Source organism: Hyla sarda, chromosome 5, assembly GCF_029499605.1.
Source record: "Hyla sarda isolate aHylSar1 chromosome 5, aHylSar1.hap1, whole genome shotgun sequence".
Lineage (NCBI taxonomy): Eukaryota > Metazoa > Chordata > Amphibia > Anura > Hylidae > Hyla > Hyla sarda.
Window position 1 is genome coordinate 191572144 of NC_079193.1, and position 16641 is coordinate 191588784.

General features: G+C 43.9%; 1 protein-coding gene across 6 annotated transcripts in view; it reads right to left on the reverse strand.

The window, feature by feature from the left end:
- Window positions 1–16323, reverse strand: part of FBXL7 (F-box and leucine rich repeat protein 7) — a 399261-nt gene extending 382938 nt beyond the window's left edge. For all 6 annotated transcript variants that reach the window (XR_008844092.1, XR_008844093.1, XR_008844091.1 and 3 more), the window contains exon 1: window positions 16051–16323. Coding sequence is in view for 1 of the 6 variants with exons in the window: in XM_056520938.1 (XP_056376913.1) it covers window positions 16051–16084 (34 nt within the window). In the remaining 5 variants the exon portion in view is untranslated. The remainder of the gene's footprint in view (window positions 1–16050) is intronic.
- Window positions 16324–16641: the final 318 nt, after the last annotated feature.

Below are 16641 nucleotides of genomic sequence, written 5' to 3' on the forward strand. Positions count from 1 at the left end.
TTAGACAGAAAAGAACAACTCAACTTCAGAAGCTCATAAGTACTGAAAGGATTAAGATTTTTTAATAGAAGTAATTTACAAATCTGTTTAACTTTCTGGAGCCAGTTAATATATAAAAAAAAGTTTTTGCCTGGAATACCCCTTTAATCCTTCCAGTACTTTTTAGGTGCTATAAACTACAGAGGAAATGCTTATCTTTTTAGATTTCTTTGATGTAATGACCACAGTGCTCTCTGCTGTCCATTTTAGGAACTGTCCAGATCAGCGTATGTTTGCTGTGAGGATTTTCTCCTGCTCTGAACAGTTCTTAAAATGGACAGCAGAGGTCAGCAGAGAACACTGTGGTCATGACATCAGAGAAATCTAAAAAGATAAGCATTTCCTCTGTAGTATACAGCCCCTAAAAAGTACTGGAAGGATTAAGATTTTTTAATAGAAGTAATTTACAAATCTGTTTAACTTTCTGGCACCAGCTGATTTTAATAGTTTGGACATTTACGCATGCGGCGTTACCAAATATGTTTATTAATTAAATATTTATTTTTTTTTACACTTTTTTTTGGGGGGGGGGGGGGGGTAAAATGTGAAAAAGGGACATTTTACATTTTTATAATACTGTTCAGTGCTATGGTGTTATCGGCAATCTTCTGCTCTCATCTGCTCAATCTGAGACCAGAGCAGAAGAAGCCAGGAAGGTGGTGGAGGCAGGTGAGGGGAACTCCGGCCGACATATAAGCTGATCTGATCCCCGCGGCCGTGCCGCGGGCAATCAGATCAACATAAAATAGCAGAGATCCATGCGATCGCAAATGTCAGCCATTACCGGCGGGTTCCTGGCTGCTGCACATGATGCGAGCATCGCTCTGATGCTCACAGGACGTAAGTGTACGTCCTGGTGCGCAAAGTACTGCCGCACCAGGATGTACATTTACGTCCTTGGTCGATAAGGGATTAAAGGTAATTTCATTTGGCTGGATTCTTCCTTTAAGATAGCCTTCAATTCCATCCTGTCTTTGAAACCACACATAATAGCTTTTACCACCTCATGCCACCACTACATCAGAAGCTTTTCCCCTGTTATTTCCTCAACCAATAGACCACAAATTTGCTCATATATGCCCTCACCATCTGACAGCATGGCTACTTGATCAGACAAGTTTGCAAAGGCTTAAAAAAACCATCAAGAGAATCCTACATTTCATCACCACTATAGAAATAATAAATGAATGCATAGCTTTATTCTAAACATACCGGTACATATATTAGTAAAATAAAGGAAAATGAATACATAGCTTAGAAAGCTTTTCTTAACCCAGTCCACAAAGTGGCAAAAAATGCCAGCTATTTAAAAGTCAGACCACGTATCTAGGGCATGGAATTCAAAGAACAGGAATCCCTAATTAACTCTCAATTATCAGTGAGGTTAACGCAAACAAAGAATCAACAGTTTGGTTTTTCCACTGACATTTTCGTTTTATGTGCCACATATTGAGCTACAACTCTGGAACATAAAAACACTGCTTGAAAGGTTAAACATGAAAGGGTGTCAGTTTAGGAATGATGTGAACATCCAATGTTATCTGTATTTCAAGCCCCATTTATGCCACCCACCATCCATGAAGGACTATTATAAAAGTCTACCTAGTTCTTGCTAGTAGTTAAATTTCTGCGTTTAAACGAAGAAAAACGCACAGGCCGCACTGCTCTGGACTCGCTTCTCAGGTGGTGCTCTATCCTAGCTTATCGGCATCCAGTAACAATCGCGATGAAGAAATGACACTGGCACTCACCCAGTAAAGCAATCTTCATTTATCTAGCTAACAGTCCAGTTAAGAATGCAACATGGCCTTTTCTTATAGCTTTATATATCTCTGTGCCATTTCTCTGTTATGGTACTGAAAATGTATGACTAAATTGCCAACTAGGTGTTACCAGGTGGGTTTTGGCTCCTGAATTGTTCTTTAATGGGGAATACAAGCATTTACTAAAACAGGCAGGTTAACAAAGGCCACATCTTTAAAGGGGTACTCTGGTGGCCAATGTGCTTTTTCAGTTTCTACTTACCCTTGCAGTTGAGTTTTCTTGTCAGGGATGTGGAATTCCTATCGCCCAACACCCAGGGCATGCATTTCAGGGCACCGGGCAGGGGAATTTTTCAGTCCCTTAGCCCGGCTTCGGGGAAGCAGGGCCTGACCTGACAAGTGCGGCGGCGCTCAGTGGTCTGTATGGAGCGGGCTTCGGACTCCTGTCTGCTCCATACTCTGCAGCCCCGGCTGTGGAAACTAGCGTCCTCCGAAAGGGGAGATAAGGGGGCGTGGCTTCTTTCTCCCCGTGCAGACCTGCATCCTCTGCCTTTGCTCCACACAGTTCTAAGCTTCGGAGAGCTGAAGGGAGGAGCGGACGCAAGATTCCACCTCACACGCCACTAATAGCCAGCATGCGGCGCTCAGCAGTCTGTATGGAGCAGGCTCCGGACTCCTGCCCGCTCCATACTCTGCAGCCCTCGGCTGTTTTCAGTAGCCAGCATGTGGCGATCGCCGCGGCTGGCTATTAACCCTTTAGATCAAAAAGGACATGTGAATGCTGCCTGGTGGGCTAGTGGGGTGGTACGCCCCCCCCCTCAGCGCGATCGCGAGGGGGAGATCCACTACAGAGGTAACCGGAGGGCTTACCTCTGTTCCCTGGTGTCCTGTGGCTCTGTCATTGATAGAGCCTGGCTAGACTAGGCTCTATCAATGGATCACAGAGTACACAGATCAGTTGAGTTCAATAGAACTCTATTGATCTGTATGAGGAATCTAATGATTCTTCTTAAAAGTCTAATAAAGTGTAAAAAATAAAAACATTTTAATGAAAGTTTAAAAGACACACATTAACCCCTTCCATGTTAAAAGGTCAAATCCCCCCCTTTTCCTATATAAAAACATGTAAACATAATAAAAATAAACATATTTAGTATCGCTGCGTGCGTAATTGTACGACCTATTAAAATATAACATTATGTATCCCATACGGTAAATGTAAAAAAAAAAATAACGAACAAACAAACACAGAATTGTAATTTTTATAATATTCCAGAAAAAAAAGTTAAAAAGCGATTTAAAAAGTCAGATCAATACCAAAATGGTACCGATACAAAAAACAGATTATGGTGCAAAAAATTAGCCCTCATACAACCTGGTATGCGGAAAAAAAAGCTACAGGGGTAAAAAAAAAAAATGGCAATTCAAAAAAATTCAAAAAAGTTCTGAATTTTTTTTAAATTGGCATGACGTAAACTATACAAATCTGGTATTGCTGTAATCAGGCGACCTAAAGTATCAAAATAACATGTTATCTCAACCACAAGGTAAATGGCGTAGAAAAGAAAACCACCAAATCTGCAAAATTATATTTACTATTTCAATATCACTTCACCTAATATATATATATATATATAATATATATTTTGGTTCAGAGAATAGGTTATTGAAAAATTTAAAGGTATCATTATAGTAGGTAGTTATGGCTATTATAGGGGGGGGGGGGGGGGGATCTGAACGTAAAAGTGAAAATTGGCCCGGAAAAGTGAATCGTCATGAGGAACAAGTAGATTTTGCTCCATTGTAGTCCCGTGGACAAGTAGTTTTTTATAAAATTTCCACACCCCTGCTTGTTCTCTCTGGTCTTGTGCTTGTTCTTTGTTTTTCTTTTCCTTTCCTTGCACAAGTGTGTTCATGTAGTGTAGCATCTATTTCCATTTTGCCTTTGTTTTAGAAACTACAGCTCCCAGCATGCCTCGTAGCCGGTCTCCTCTCTCAGTGCCGTGCCCAGCTTGTTTTGCGTTGCCGCCCAGCCCTGTTTGTGGCCGGCCTTCCCCCCCCCCTTTAGCACGTCCTTTCCCCGCCCTGCTCATTAGTATACTTTGCCTCACTGTGTACTGAACACCCTGTATCGGTGATGCGGCTGTCATGTAACCCCCTTCCCCGCCATGGGGGTCGTGCGCCCGTGGGGGGGAATTGGCTATCATGATTCTCCCACGCGTGGGTGCACGGTCCCCATGGCGGGGGAATTGGTAACATGTCATCCGCAGCGCTATCATGATTCCCCCACGGACGCACTGTCAGCGGGAACTTCGCTTTTGGGAAAGGGGGGGGGGAGAAGCAGAGCAGCGCCCACGGGTCGCATATGATTAGTTCCCCAATATATTGCGGGGGTCCCAGCGGCGGGACCCCGGCAATCTGACATCTTATCCCCTATCCTTTGGATAGGGGATAAGATATCTAGGGGCGGAGTACCCCTTTAAACGCCAGCCTCAGAACCTGACAGGTCAGGAAAAAGCATTCTGATGTTGTTCAGCATTTCACATGCTGATCATAAGTAAAAGAAGGCTGGCATAAGATGCACCAGATGTACCCTGGTAATACATTTGGCCCATCTATGGCTGTCTGTGAGCCATCAGACTTAAGTCTACACCAGCTGTGAGCTGCCGTAGATGTCAGCCATAATTTCCTTCAATTCCTGAAATGAAGTATAGTAAATGTGAGGCTGTGGGGGAACATGTTCTCTCAGTAAATTCAAACTACTCTTTATGAAACAAAAAAAAAAAAACAAGACGCAAAAAGGCCAAAAGTAACAAATTTTGGCACACAATGAGGCTTGCACCTTTTTCTGGACTCCAATGCTACAGGGGCTGTAAAGTTGGTGTAGTTTATAATATAGTGTTATGTGTGTGACGGTTTTCTCACAATTCTTCTGTGATTTTCCCCCCAATATTTATTTTTATCAGCATACAAAATTACTGATGTCTTGGGATTTCCCAGGTTGCAGTGCGTCGAGACCTGACATCACTAGTCAGGTGATGAGGTAGTCTTTCCTGATTCAATGGGTGGAGCGACCACTGGGTGGAAGAGAGATAATTTTGCAACAGCTGTAGGCACCCTGATTAGAAAACACTGGTTTATTGCTTTGAAGGGATCGCAGGTGTATTTCAATGGGTGTGGTTGCTGATGGAAGGGAGGAAAGTGACATCATACAAACTATAGAACTATGGGATATGTAGTTTAGAGAATGAAATTCAAAAGGAATTACCCAGTTCTGGCAGGTACGCACTGCTAAAATCACTTTATGGTGGATAACCCCTTTAATGCCTCCAAAAAATTTTCTTATTCAAGTTGGCTTTAAAACATCCTAAAGAATACACCAGAGAGAAGCAGAAAAAGGTACACAGGTATGACACTGACGACGCTGGTGCCATGTCTGCTCGGTCAAGTTTCCATTGCTTCTGATGAGAATTAGGAAAACAAGATGGGAACATTGACAAAACTTTAAAATTAAGTGAAAACAGCCAAATACTATGCATGTAGTTTTGTAGGCTCCCTTTACCCATATATGAAGTAAAATCGACAAAGCTCTGTTAATGAAAAACAGATACTTACTGGCCAAATGTAAGACTGTCACCCACAGTGGCAAACTACAAACCTCATCAGTTTTTTTTTTTTTTTACAATTAGACATAAAGAAGTACAATATTAAAGGATAACTCCGGCATGTAACAACTTATCCCCTATCCTTAGTATAGGGGATAAGTGTTAGATTGCGGGAGGTCCAACCGCTGGGGCCCCCAGTGATCTCCCGAATGGCACGCGGGCTCCCTGCATGAAACTAGCATTTTTGACCACAGCACGAAGCTGCGGCCGACACGCCACCTCCATGCCGTTCTATGGCAGAGCCGGACATTGCTGAAAGCAGTGCTCTGGCTCTCTCATAGAGCTGCATGGAGGGGGCGTGTTGGTCGCAGCTTCGTGCTGTGGTCAAAAATGCTCATTTCATGCAGGGAGTCGGGGCGTCACTCGGGAGATCACGGGGGGGCCAGCGGTCGGACCTCCCGCGATCTAACAATTATCCCCTATCCTTAGTATAGGGGATAAATTGTTACATCCCGGTGTTATCCTTTAAATCCGTTCTTCCATTTGTGTCAGTTTGTGCTCCAGTGTATTACTGTACACTACTCCATTCATCTGTGCACCATCATGTTATTACTGTTCTGTGACACAGAGTATTTACAAATGCTTAGGTTAAGGAACAGTATAGAAATCCTGAATAAAATAAATGTGCCAAAAGGAAAATTAGTATTTTTGCCTCAGTAAAGTAAAACTAAACATAAGTGAATACACATAGATCTGATTTATGTAGAATGGAAGTGGAAGAAAATTCAGACATTTAATTTATGCAGATTTTACAAATCACTTCTCCTAGAAAGTGAAATGTGCATTTGATCCCCCAAAAATGTATGCCTAAAGTGAGCAGAGAGGACATTGGTAGTGCTTACACAAAGCAGCTGGAAAACATTACTTCCACCCTCTCTCTCCAGGGGTTTTGTCTATCGCTGCCTGGAAGGAATGCAGTCAGGATCTGTGCATTATATTTAGGAATGGTGGGATACATAATCACCTCAGAAACTCTTTTTGGCAAGGTTATGCTTTTATTCTCTTACTAGACCTCTAAAATACCTCACTCCAAATATGGTATATGAAATGAATATAGAGGAGTATGGAGATACTAGCCAAGGTACAATACAATGTACATTCCCATAGTCCTGTGCTACAGCTCTCTTCCTTCATACACCATGGTCCATTTCCATAGGACCTAGTACGTGTAACACACATTGGGGTTCATTTACTTAGAGTGGAGTGTCATTTTCTGTGTGAGCTTTTTTTTTTTAACCCGACAGGTATTTTTCCACAGTATTTACAATTTGTTTTCCTAATTTTTTTTTACAACAGTTCTTGGGAAAAAAAGGAGTTATGGTCAGGTTAGAAGGTTTTTTTGGGCGCAAATTTTGGCACACATGATATGCGCCTAAATTCATCTGCAAGCCTGACAAAGATATAATCAGAAACACATTAGTAAATAACCCTGCATTGTGTTCTCTGTCAGTGACACTTTATCTATTGTTGGTCATAAGTAAAATGGAATAGAAAGATAGGGCACCAGCAGTCACTGGTAATAGCAGAGCAGGGAAGGGTTCGGGCAGTAAATAAATTAAACTGGTGGAATCCAGTGTTACTGGACATAGGAGATCTCCTGACTAGGTATTAATACTATTACAGGTTATTGCTATAAGACCGCTGATGACGGCACATAGACCCAGGTTGTTTTTAACCTTAGGCTCCAATTTAGCTACCATCATAACGTCCATTTTTACCACTCCAGGAATTTTTTTTTATTTTTTACTCCTGGCATTAGCATGGTGAGGCCAAACAGCAGCTCTACTCCCCTTCTTAGGATATGTTCACATCAGCGTTACGGAGCTCCAAGAGCATTGATGACGAAGCCGGGCAGAGTGTGTCACATCCAACATCAACAGATAGGTCCTGACAGGTCTCATTGACTTTTAATGGGGACCTTTAGGTTTTCCGTAAAAATGTCTGTTAGGCTGCATTCACACCTCGTTTTCACTGTATGGGTGCCAGATCCGGCTGGGGGAGGGGAAAACAGGCTTACCCCAGCCAGACCAGCGCTGAAATCCTTTTACTTTAATGAGCCAACCGGAGTCAAACGGTGACTACAGTCGGCTAATTTTTGACCTGTATCCGGTTTTGAGACTGGACCAAAAACCGTAGTATACTACAGTGCTTGGTCCAGTCAGTAAACCAGATATGGGTCAAAAATGAGCTGACCGGAGTCACAATTTGACTCCGGTCGGCTCATTAAAGTAAATGGATTTCAGCGCTGGTCTGGCTGGGGTACGGGAGCACACGGTTTTCCCCTCCCCCAGCCGGATCTGGCACCCGTACAGTGAAAACATGGTGTGAATGAAGCTTATTTTGCACAAGAAAAAAAGCAGAGAAAAAAAATGACATGCAGGATTTCTTTTTATGCCAAAATCCAGTCATGGAATCAGTGACCAACCTCCCTAATGGAGCTCATAATGCTAATGTGAATGAGGCCTTACTGGGTGGCTTTGTTTCCCTGATATAATACCACACCAGAACTGTCATTGAGTCGGGGTAACAAAACTGATCAATAAGGGAAGCATGGCTGCCTTTAACCCTTGCCATGCTAATGTCTGGAGGGAAAAACAAAAATGTTTACTTTTCAGTGGATCATAAGGTAAGTTCACACGAACGGACCCACAGCATATTTTATGCTGCGGATCTGCCGCTGAAGGAGCGCTGCATGGCTTTACATGTGCCTGCTTGGAGCAGTAATACGCCGCTACGAGCAGACACACTGAAGGGATGTGCGAGTAGCCGTGGCTGCTCCCCCTGCTCCATGAGCTAGGCCGAGAGCTGCCGGGATGTGCGAGTATACTGAGCATGTGCACTGCGACTTTCTCATCGCAGTGTGTCTGCTCATAGCGACATATTGCTGCGCCGAGCAGGCACATGTAAAGCCACCATGCAGGGGTCCTTCAGCGGCGGATCCGCAGCGTAAAATATGCTGTGGGTCCGCTTGTGTGAACATACCCTTAGAAGGGGTTTCTGGAAATTACACTTGATGACCAGTTTTTCAGGATAGGCCTTATGCCTACCCGCAGGAAACCCCAAGATCAACGGAAGGGCAAAGGTGTAGCCATTACATTCTCTATCCAAACAACACCTTGAAGAATAACCATAACACCACAAAAATGTGTAATCATTTCATGCAATAGTGAAACTAGGCAGTAGCAAGTAAAAAACATCTCCACCTAAGAACACAGCTACTACAAAGCAGCCATTAATGGAGTACTCTACCACATTTTCTTATTATCCCATTGTGCCCGAGCTGTAGAAAGTAAAATAAACTTTAACTCACCCTCCGTCGCTCCCATGTTGCGCCGATTAAAGGGGTTATCCAGGAAAAAACTTTTTTTTATATATCAACTGGATCCAGAAAGTTAAACAGATTTGTAAATTACTTCTATTAAAAAAAATCTTAATCCTTTCAGTACTTATGAGCTTCTGAAGTTGAGTTGTTCTTTTCTGTCTAAGTGCTCTCTGATGACAAGTGTCTCTGGAACCGCTCAGTTTAGAAGAGGTTTGCTATGGGGATTTGCTTCTAAACTGGGCGGTTCCCGAGACAGGTGTAATCAGAGAGAACTTAGACAGAACAACCTTAACTTCAGAAGCTCATAAGTACTGAAAGGATTAAGATTTTTTTAATAGAAGTAATTTACATATCTGTAAAACTTTCTGGAGCCAGTTGATATATAAAAAAAAAAGTTTTTTCCTGGATAACCCCTTTAATCGGCGCAACATGGGGGCCTGCCACCTCCTCCTATCCCCTGCGATCCATCGGTTAGCTAACCAACCAATCGCAGGGGGGGGCGGTTACTTCCTCTCGCCCTGCCCAGCCCCTGGAAGTTCGGAGAGGACGGGAGGAAGACCGGAGGACGCGGCGGGGGACAGGGGATGGGGGGGGGGGGGGGGGGTTAGTGCTGGGGCCCGGCCCCGGTACTTATCTCGTCCCAGAAGACCCGGATCCCGGCGATGAAGACGGCGGCGGTGGCGGCGACAGGCGAGTTCCTCTTCAGCCGCGGTCGGGCCCTTTACAGCAATGCACGTCGCCGTAAAGCGACATGCATTGCTGTAATGGGACCCTGTATACTACAACTCCCAGCATGCCCAGACAGGGCATGCTGGGAGTTGCAGTTTCGCAACATCTGTAGGTCCGCAGTTTTGGGACCACTGTGCCCTTCCAGATGTTGCAAAACTACACATCCTCAGCATGCCCTTACTGTCCAGGCATGCTGGGAGTTGTAGTTCTGTAACATTTGGCCCTTCAGATGTTGCAGAACTACAACTCCCAGCATGCCTGGACAGTTTTGGCATACTGGGAGTTGTAGTTTTGCAACATCTGGAAGGGCACAGATTGGGAACCACTGTATTAGTGGTCTGCAAACTGTAGTCCTCCAGATGTTGCAAAACTACAACTCCAAGCATGCTGGGAGTTGTAGTTCGGCAACATCTGGCTCTAAAGATGCTGCCGAACTACTACTTCCAGCATGCCTGAGAATGTTTAGGAGTAGTGGAGGCACACTGGTTGGGAAACATGGTCTGTTTCCTAACTCAGTGTTTCCCAACCCGTGTGCCTCCAGCTGTTGCAAAACTATAACTACCAGCATGCACTGATAGACTGTGCATGCTGGGAGTTGTAGTTTTGCAACAGCTGGAGGTCCCCCCCCCCCCCCCCCTGTGAATGGCATATGTAAAAAAAAAAAAAAAAAATTACCGAAAATGCTTGGTTTCCCAAAAATTTTACATTTTTACAAAGGGTTAAAGCAGAAATTACCCCCCCAAAATTTGAAGCCCAATTTCTCCCGATTCAGAAAACACCCCATATGGGGGTGAAAAGTGCTCTGCTGGCGCACTACAGGTCTCAGAAGAGAAGGAGTCATATTTGGCTTTTTGAGAGCAAATTTTGCTCAGGGGGCATGTCGCATTTAGGAAGCCCCTGTGGTGCCAAGACAGCAAAAAAATAAACCACATGGCATCACATTTTGGAAACTAGACCCCTTGAGGAACGTAACAAGGGGTAAAGTGAACCTTAATACCCCACAGGGGTTTCACGACTTTGGCATATGTAAAAAAAACAACTTTTTTTTTTTCACTAAAATGTGTGTTTCCCCCCAAATTTCACATTTTTGCAAGGGTTAATAGCAGAAAAGACCCCCCAAAATTTGTAACCCCATCTCTTCTGAGTATGGAGGTAACCCATAAGTGGACGTCAAGTGCACTGCAGGGGCGCCACAATGCTCAGAAGAGAAGGAGTTACATTTGCAAACTTTGCTGAAATGGGGGGGACATGTCGCATTTAGGAAGCCCCTTTGGTGCCAGGACAGCATTTTAGATCACCCGCAGTGCACTTCAGGTCAACTTATGGGATACCTCCATACTCAGAAGAGATGGGGTTACAAATTTTGGGGGGTCTTTTCTGCTATTAACCCTTGCAAAAATGTGAAATTTGGGGGGGAAACACACATTTTACATATGCAAAAGCCATATGAAACACCTGTGGGGTATTAAGGCTCACTTAATTCCTTGTTACGTTCCTCAAGGGGTCTAGTTTCCAAAATGGTATGCCATGTGTTTTTTTTTGCTGTTCTGGCACCATAGGGGCTTCCTAAATGCAACATGCCCCCCAAAAACCATTTCTGAAAAACGTACTCTCCAAAATCCCCTTGTCGCTCCTTCGCTTCTGAGCCCTCTACTGCGCCCGCCGAACACTTTATATAGACATATGAGGTATGTCCTTACTCAAGAGAAATTGGGCTACAAATATATATTTTCTCCTTTTACCCCTTTTAAAAATTAAAAAAAATTGGGTCTACAAGAACATGTGAGTGTAAAAAATGAAGATTGTGAATTTTCTCCTTCACTTTGCTGCTTTTCCTGTGGAACACCTAAAGGGTTAAAACGCTGACTGAATGTAATTTTGAATACTTTGGGGGGTGCAGTTTTTATAATGGGGTCATTTATGGGGTATTTCTAATATGAAGACCCTTCAAATCCACTTCAAAACTGAACTGGTCCCTGAAAAATAGTGAGTTTGAAAATTTTGTGAAAAATTGGAAAATTGCTGCTGAACTTTGAAGCCCTCTGATGTCTTCCAAAAATAAAAACTCGTCACTTTTATGATGCAAAGATAAAGTAGACATATTGTATATGTGATCCAAAAAAAATGTATTTGGAAGATCCATTTTCCTTACAAGCAGAGAGCTTCAAATGCAAAATTTTCATTTTTTTTCATCAAATTTGGGGATTTTTCACCAAGAAAGGATGCAAGTTGCCACAAAATGTTATCACCATGTTAAAAAAGAATATGTCACGAAAAAACTGTCTCAGAATCAGAATGATAAGTAAATGCATCCCAGAGTTATTAATGTTTAAAGTGACAGTGGTCAGAATTGCAAAAAACGCTCTGGTCCTAAGGTGTAAAATGACCTGGTCCTTAAGGGGTTAAGCTCTTCTGTCCTCCAGTCCCAGTCTTCTTCCTGCTTCCTGTGCACGTAAGGTCACACTTCGATCAGCTTATTGCCTGCCGCAGTGGTGTCCTTCTTCAGGTGGTGATATGCTAAATGCAGCGTTATGAAAGAGGCCCGGGCGGCAGGGAGAAGGTGGGGCCCAGGCTCGTTACATGACACTGCGCTCAGCGTATCACTGGCCGAGGCGTGACATTGCCGTGGTCAGTGATAGGCTGATCGCAGTGTGACGTTCCAGGCATAGGAAGCAGTAAAAAGAGGGCGACCGGAGGACAGAAGAGATATATAGGCGCAACGAGGGAGCGACAGAAGGTGAGTTAAAGTTTTTTTATTTTACTTTAAACAGGGGCACAATGCTAGAGTTTTACTTTAAAGCTGCACTCAGGTTGTTAATGTTGGACACCACAGGCTAAGCTCACACTGTGCATTTTTGTTGCATTTTTAACATAAACTCCCAAAAATCAAAAAAAAACTTATCAAAACAAAAAATGCAACAAAAATGCAGTGTAAACACAGCGATAGAGATCACCTCTCAAAATCCAAGCTTATCCATCAACAAGATCACTGGATAATGTGCAACAGCAATGGCACCAAAGGGAATTTTAATGATAATAAATAAATAAAAAGTGGCTAGGTAGGTTGATATACGGTAGATATAAATGCCGGCCTCAAGGACAAGAAGTAGCATCAGAATGCTGTGTACTAAAGTCATCACTCTTAGCCTTGAATAGGATTAAACCTTTCCAACATGTCTGTATGTCCAATTTCTGCTATTCTGGAGTGGTCCTGGTCAGCTGAACATCCAGTTGTGGCTTCAAGCTTACAGAACACGGTAGGATAGTGTTACAGCTTGTGGTGTATGGAAACTGTCTGGCCTTACTTGCCACACTCACTAGGAGTTCCAAAATGCCTCTGGAAATAATGTCGGCAAAGAACCCTTTGCCAGGATCTTCTTGGATTAGGTTTTCATGACAAGTCGTTGTGCAAAGACAAGTGAAGTGCAATGCCAAGTCTTGTCTGAAGTTCCGCAAAGCACACCGCCATTGGACACTTCCCACCTACAAGTCTGATGGATGAATCTGGGTTTGGTTCCTGCTAGAAGAACGTTTCAATTCCAATTGCATATTGCCAAGTATAGATTTTGATGGAGGTGGATTAATGGTCTGGAACTGTCTTTCATGGTTTGGGCAGGGCGGTGAAAGTTCCAGAGCAAAGAAATATTAAAGGGGTACTCCAGTGAAAACCATTTTTTTTCCTATCAACTGGCTCCAGAAAGTTAAACAGATTTGTATATTTATTCTATTAAAAAAATCTTAATCCTTTCAGTACTAATCAGCTGCTGAAGTTGAGTAGTTCTTTTATGTCTGACAATAGTGCTCTCTGCTGACACCTCTGTCTGTCTCAGGAACTGTCCAGAGTGGGAGCAAATCCCCATAGCAAATCTCTCCTGCTCTGGACAGTTCCTGAGACAGACAGAGGTGTCAGGAGAGAGCACTGTTGTCAGAGAAGAAAAGAACAACTCAACTTCAGCAGCTGATAAGTACTGTCAGGATTAAGATTTTTAATAGAAGTAATTTACAAATCTGAATAAAGGAGATCTGTAGTGCTCTGAACTTATAGATCGTGGGGGGTCTGAGCGCTGGGGCCCCCCGCGATCTCCTGTACGGGGCCACGGCAATGCACAGGAAAGGGGTGTTCCATCCCCACATGACGCGGCAGTCGGCACGCCCCTCCATGTATCTCTATGGGATTCATGGAGGGGCGTGCCGGCTGCCGCGTCATGCAGGGATGGAACGCCCCCTTTCCTGCACATTGCCGCGGCCCCGAACAGGAGATCGCGGGAGACCCTAGCGCTTGGACCCCCGTGATCTATAACTTATCCCCTATCCTTCATATAGGGGATACGTTCAGGAGCCAGTTGATATGAAAAAAAAAAAAGTTTTTTTTTGTTTTTTTTTTACTAGAATACCCCTTTATTTAAAAGGGGTGTTCCAGGAAAAAAACGTCTTTCTTTTAAATGAACTGGCTCCAGAAAGTTAACCAGATTTTTAAATTACCTATTAAAAAATCTTAATCCTTTCAATAATTATCAGCTGCTGAAGTTGAGTTGTTGTTTTCTGTCTGACAATAGTGCTCTCTACCGACATCTCTGCTTGTCTCGGGAACTGCACAGAGTAGAAGAGGTTTGCTATGGGGATTTGTGCCTAAACTGGGCGGTTCCCGAGACACGTGTCATCAGAGAGCACTTAGACAGAAAAGAACAACTCAACTTCAGCAGCTCATAAGTACTGAAAGGATTAAGATTTTTTTAATAGAAGTCATTTACAAATCTGTTTAACTTTCTGGAGCCAGTTGATATATATAGAAAGTTTTTTCCTGGATAACCCCTTTAATGTTACAGCTTACGATGACAACTATTTAGTTCCTATGGTACAGCAGCAGTTTGGGCAAAACAAATGTCCCTCAATGTCCCTGTGCAAAAAGCAAGATCCATTAAAAAACACATTTGCAAAGCTTGGTATGAAAGAACGTGACTGGTCTATGGAGACTCCATGCAAACACCATCTACTGAAAGCAAGGCCAGTCCCATCTGTCACCTACGAGGACAGCGGCGGCGCTGATAACGTAATAACTGTAGACAGAGCTATATACTTCATCCCTTACTATATTCCTATTACACATGTCCTACACAGCAAAGACACTGCATGTAACAGAACGGGATTACTAGGGAACGCAACCTAAAAACACAGCTCTCAAACAGTATAAGGCAGTGGTCTTCAACCTGGGGACCTCCAGATGTTGCAAAACTACAACTCCCAGCATGCCCGGACAGCCATCGTGCTGGGAGTTGTAGTTTTGAAACATCTGGAGGTCCGCAGATTGAAGACCACTGGTATAAGGTATTCAATAAAATAAAGATGGATACAGATGTGTGAAAGAAAGAGAGAAAGAACTTTACTTTATGCTTTTATTTATTTTTTTCCTCTTTTATTTAGAACAGTGTAGCAAAGTAAGATCCTTTTACTTTGTTACAAACAAAAAAGAAGAAAAAAAAAAGATTTTTTTCGCACGTGTGTGCCCCCTGGTGGCTTTTAGCTACAATAAAAAAAAAATCCTGTGTAAAGTATACAGCATACATCACCTCCAGCTTATACACTTATTTTTTGCTTTCTATAGGACCATCTCTGCAGGTATAGATACAGTTCATATACAGATATGATATATGTATGGGATATATAGCAATATCTACAAGGACAGTGTGTCTCCAGCTGTTGCAAAACTACAGCTCCCAGCATGCTGGGAGCTGTAGTTTTGCAACAGCTGGAGACACTCTGTTTGGAAAACATTTCACTAGAACAGTGGTCTCCAACCTGCGCACCTCCAGATGTTGCAAAACTACAACTCCCAGCATGCCCGGACAGCCTTTGGCTGTCCGGGCATGCTGGGAGTTGTAGTTTTGCAACATCTGGAGGTCCGCAGGTTGGAGACCACTGCACTAGAACATCCAGTGTGTGTATCTGAGAGTGTAAAACTTCTCAGTGTAAAGCTGCCTACCCTGCAGGGTATCAGGAAAGATGACTTCCACATCTGTGTCCCTACGCAAATATTAGACCTCCATGCCCCATTCCCTCCCCATACATTGGCATTTAACCCTGTCCTACTTTCCCTCCTACCCTCAGACTCAATCACCCCATCTCTCCAGCCCCAAGTTTTCTCATGTATACAGAATAAAAGGCAATGAAGTTGGGCTAGGCTGGCATCCATGCTCATGTATTTGTTGAACCCCTTTTGTTCTCCTTCAGGAGGGGTCTCCCTCACTAGTCCCTGGGCATTGTTTGGGGGTGAGGGGAGCACTGAGCCCAGCTGTGGGGGTACCACAGACAATGCCCTGAGCTGTCACAAGCTCCAGGTGACAGCAGATAGCCGGCTGCCTGTCACTTACACTGATGATAGTGTTGTGGGGGCTGCCCGTAGCCCCCCATAGAACCTGCCCTTCCTGGGGACCTGTAACAATAGGCTGAAGTTCACACAGTCCCTGCACAGAACAATGGTGCAGCAGGAAGCCCCCCGCCCCTTCCTCACGTCTGCCCTGGGATTGTCACTCACCCTCACTGCCGTACTTGCCATTGTTCGCTCCCATCCTGTAGACTTCATGCTCTCATCCCCCAGACACTTAGCATTTCCATGTGTGCACAGTGGCGCCCTCCACAGGCAGGGCCAGTGATACGTGCAGGCTGAGGAGACAAAGCTCATGTAGTAATCCACAGTCAGGACGGCGCAGCTCCTCCAGGATTCCCCATCCAGCACAGCCCGGACTTGTTGCTCGTCCCTGAGGCTCAGTGATGCCGGGGTGAGGTGCAAACTTGCGTCCTATGCAAGTCTGCGTTGGCTCCTCCCCATGGCTCTCCGAAGATTGCTGAAGAACAGGGCAGAGAGGACGTACGGTACACGGTACACACCTCCCTCAGCTCCGCTCCCGCCCTCAGCTTGGAGCGCCTCAGCACTGGTGTAGTAATACACAGTGTAACTGTATAGCGGGGTAATACACAGTGTAACTGTATAGTGTAGTAATACACAGTGTAAATGTATAGTGTAGTAATACACAGTGTAACTGTATAGCGGAGTAATACACAGTGTAACTGTATAGCGGAGTAATACACAGTGTAACTGTATAGTGTAGTAATACACAGTGTAACT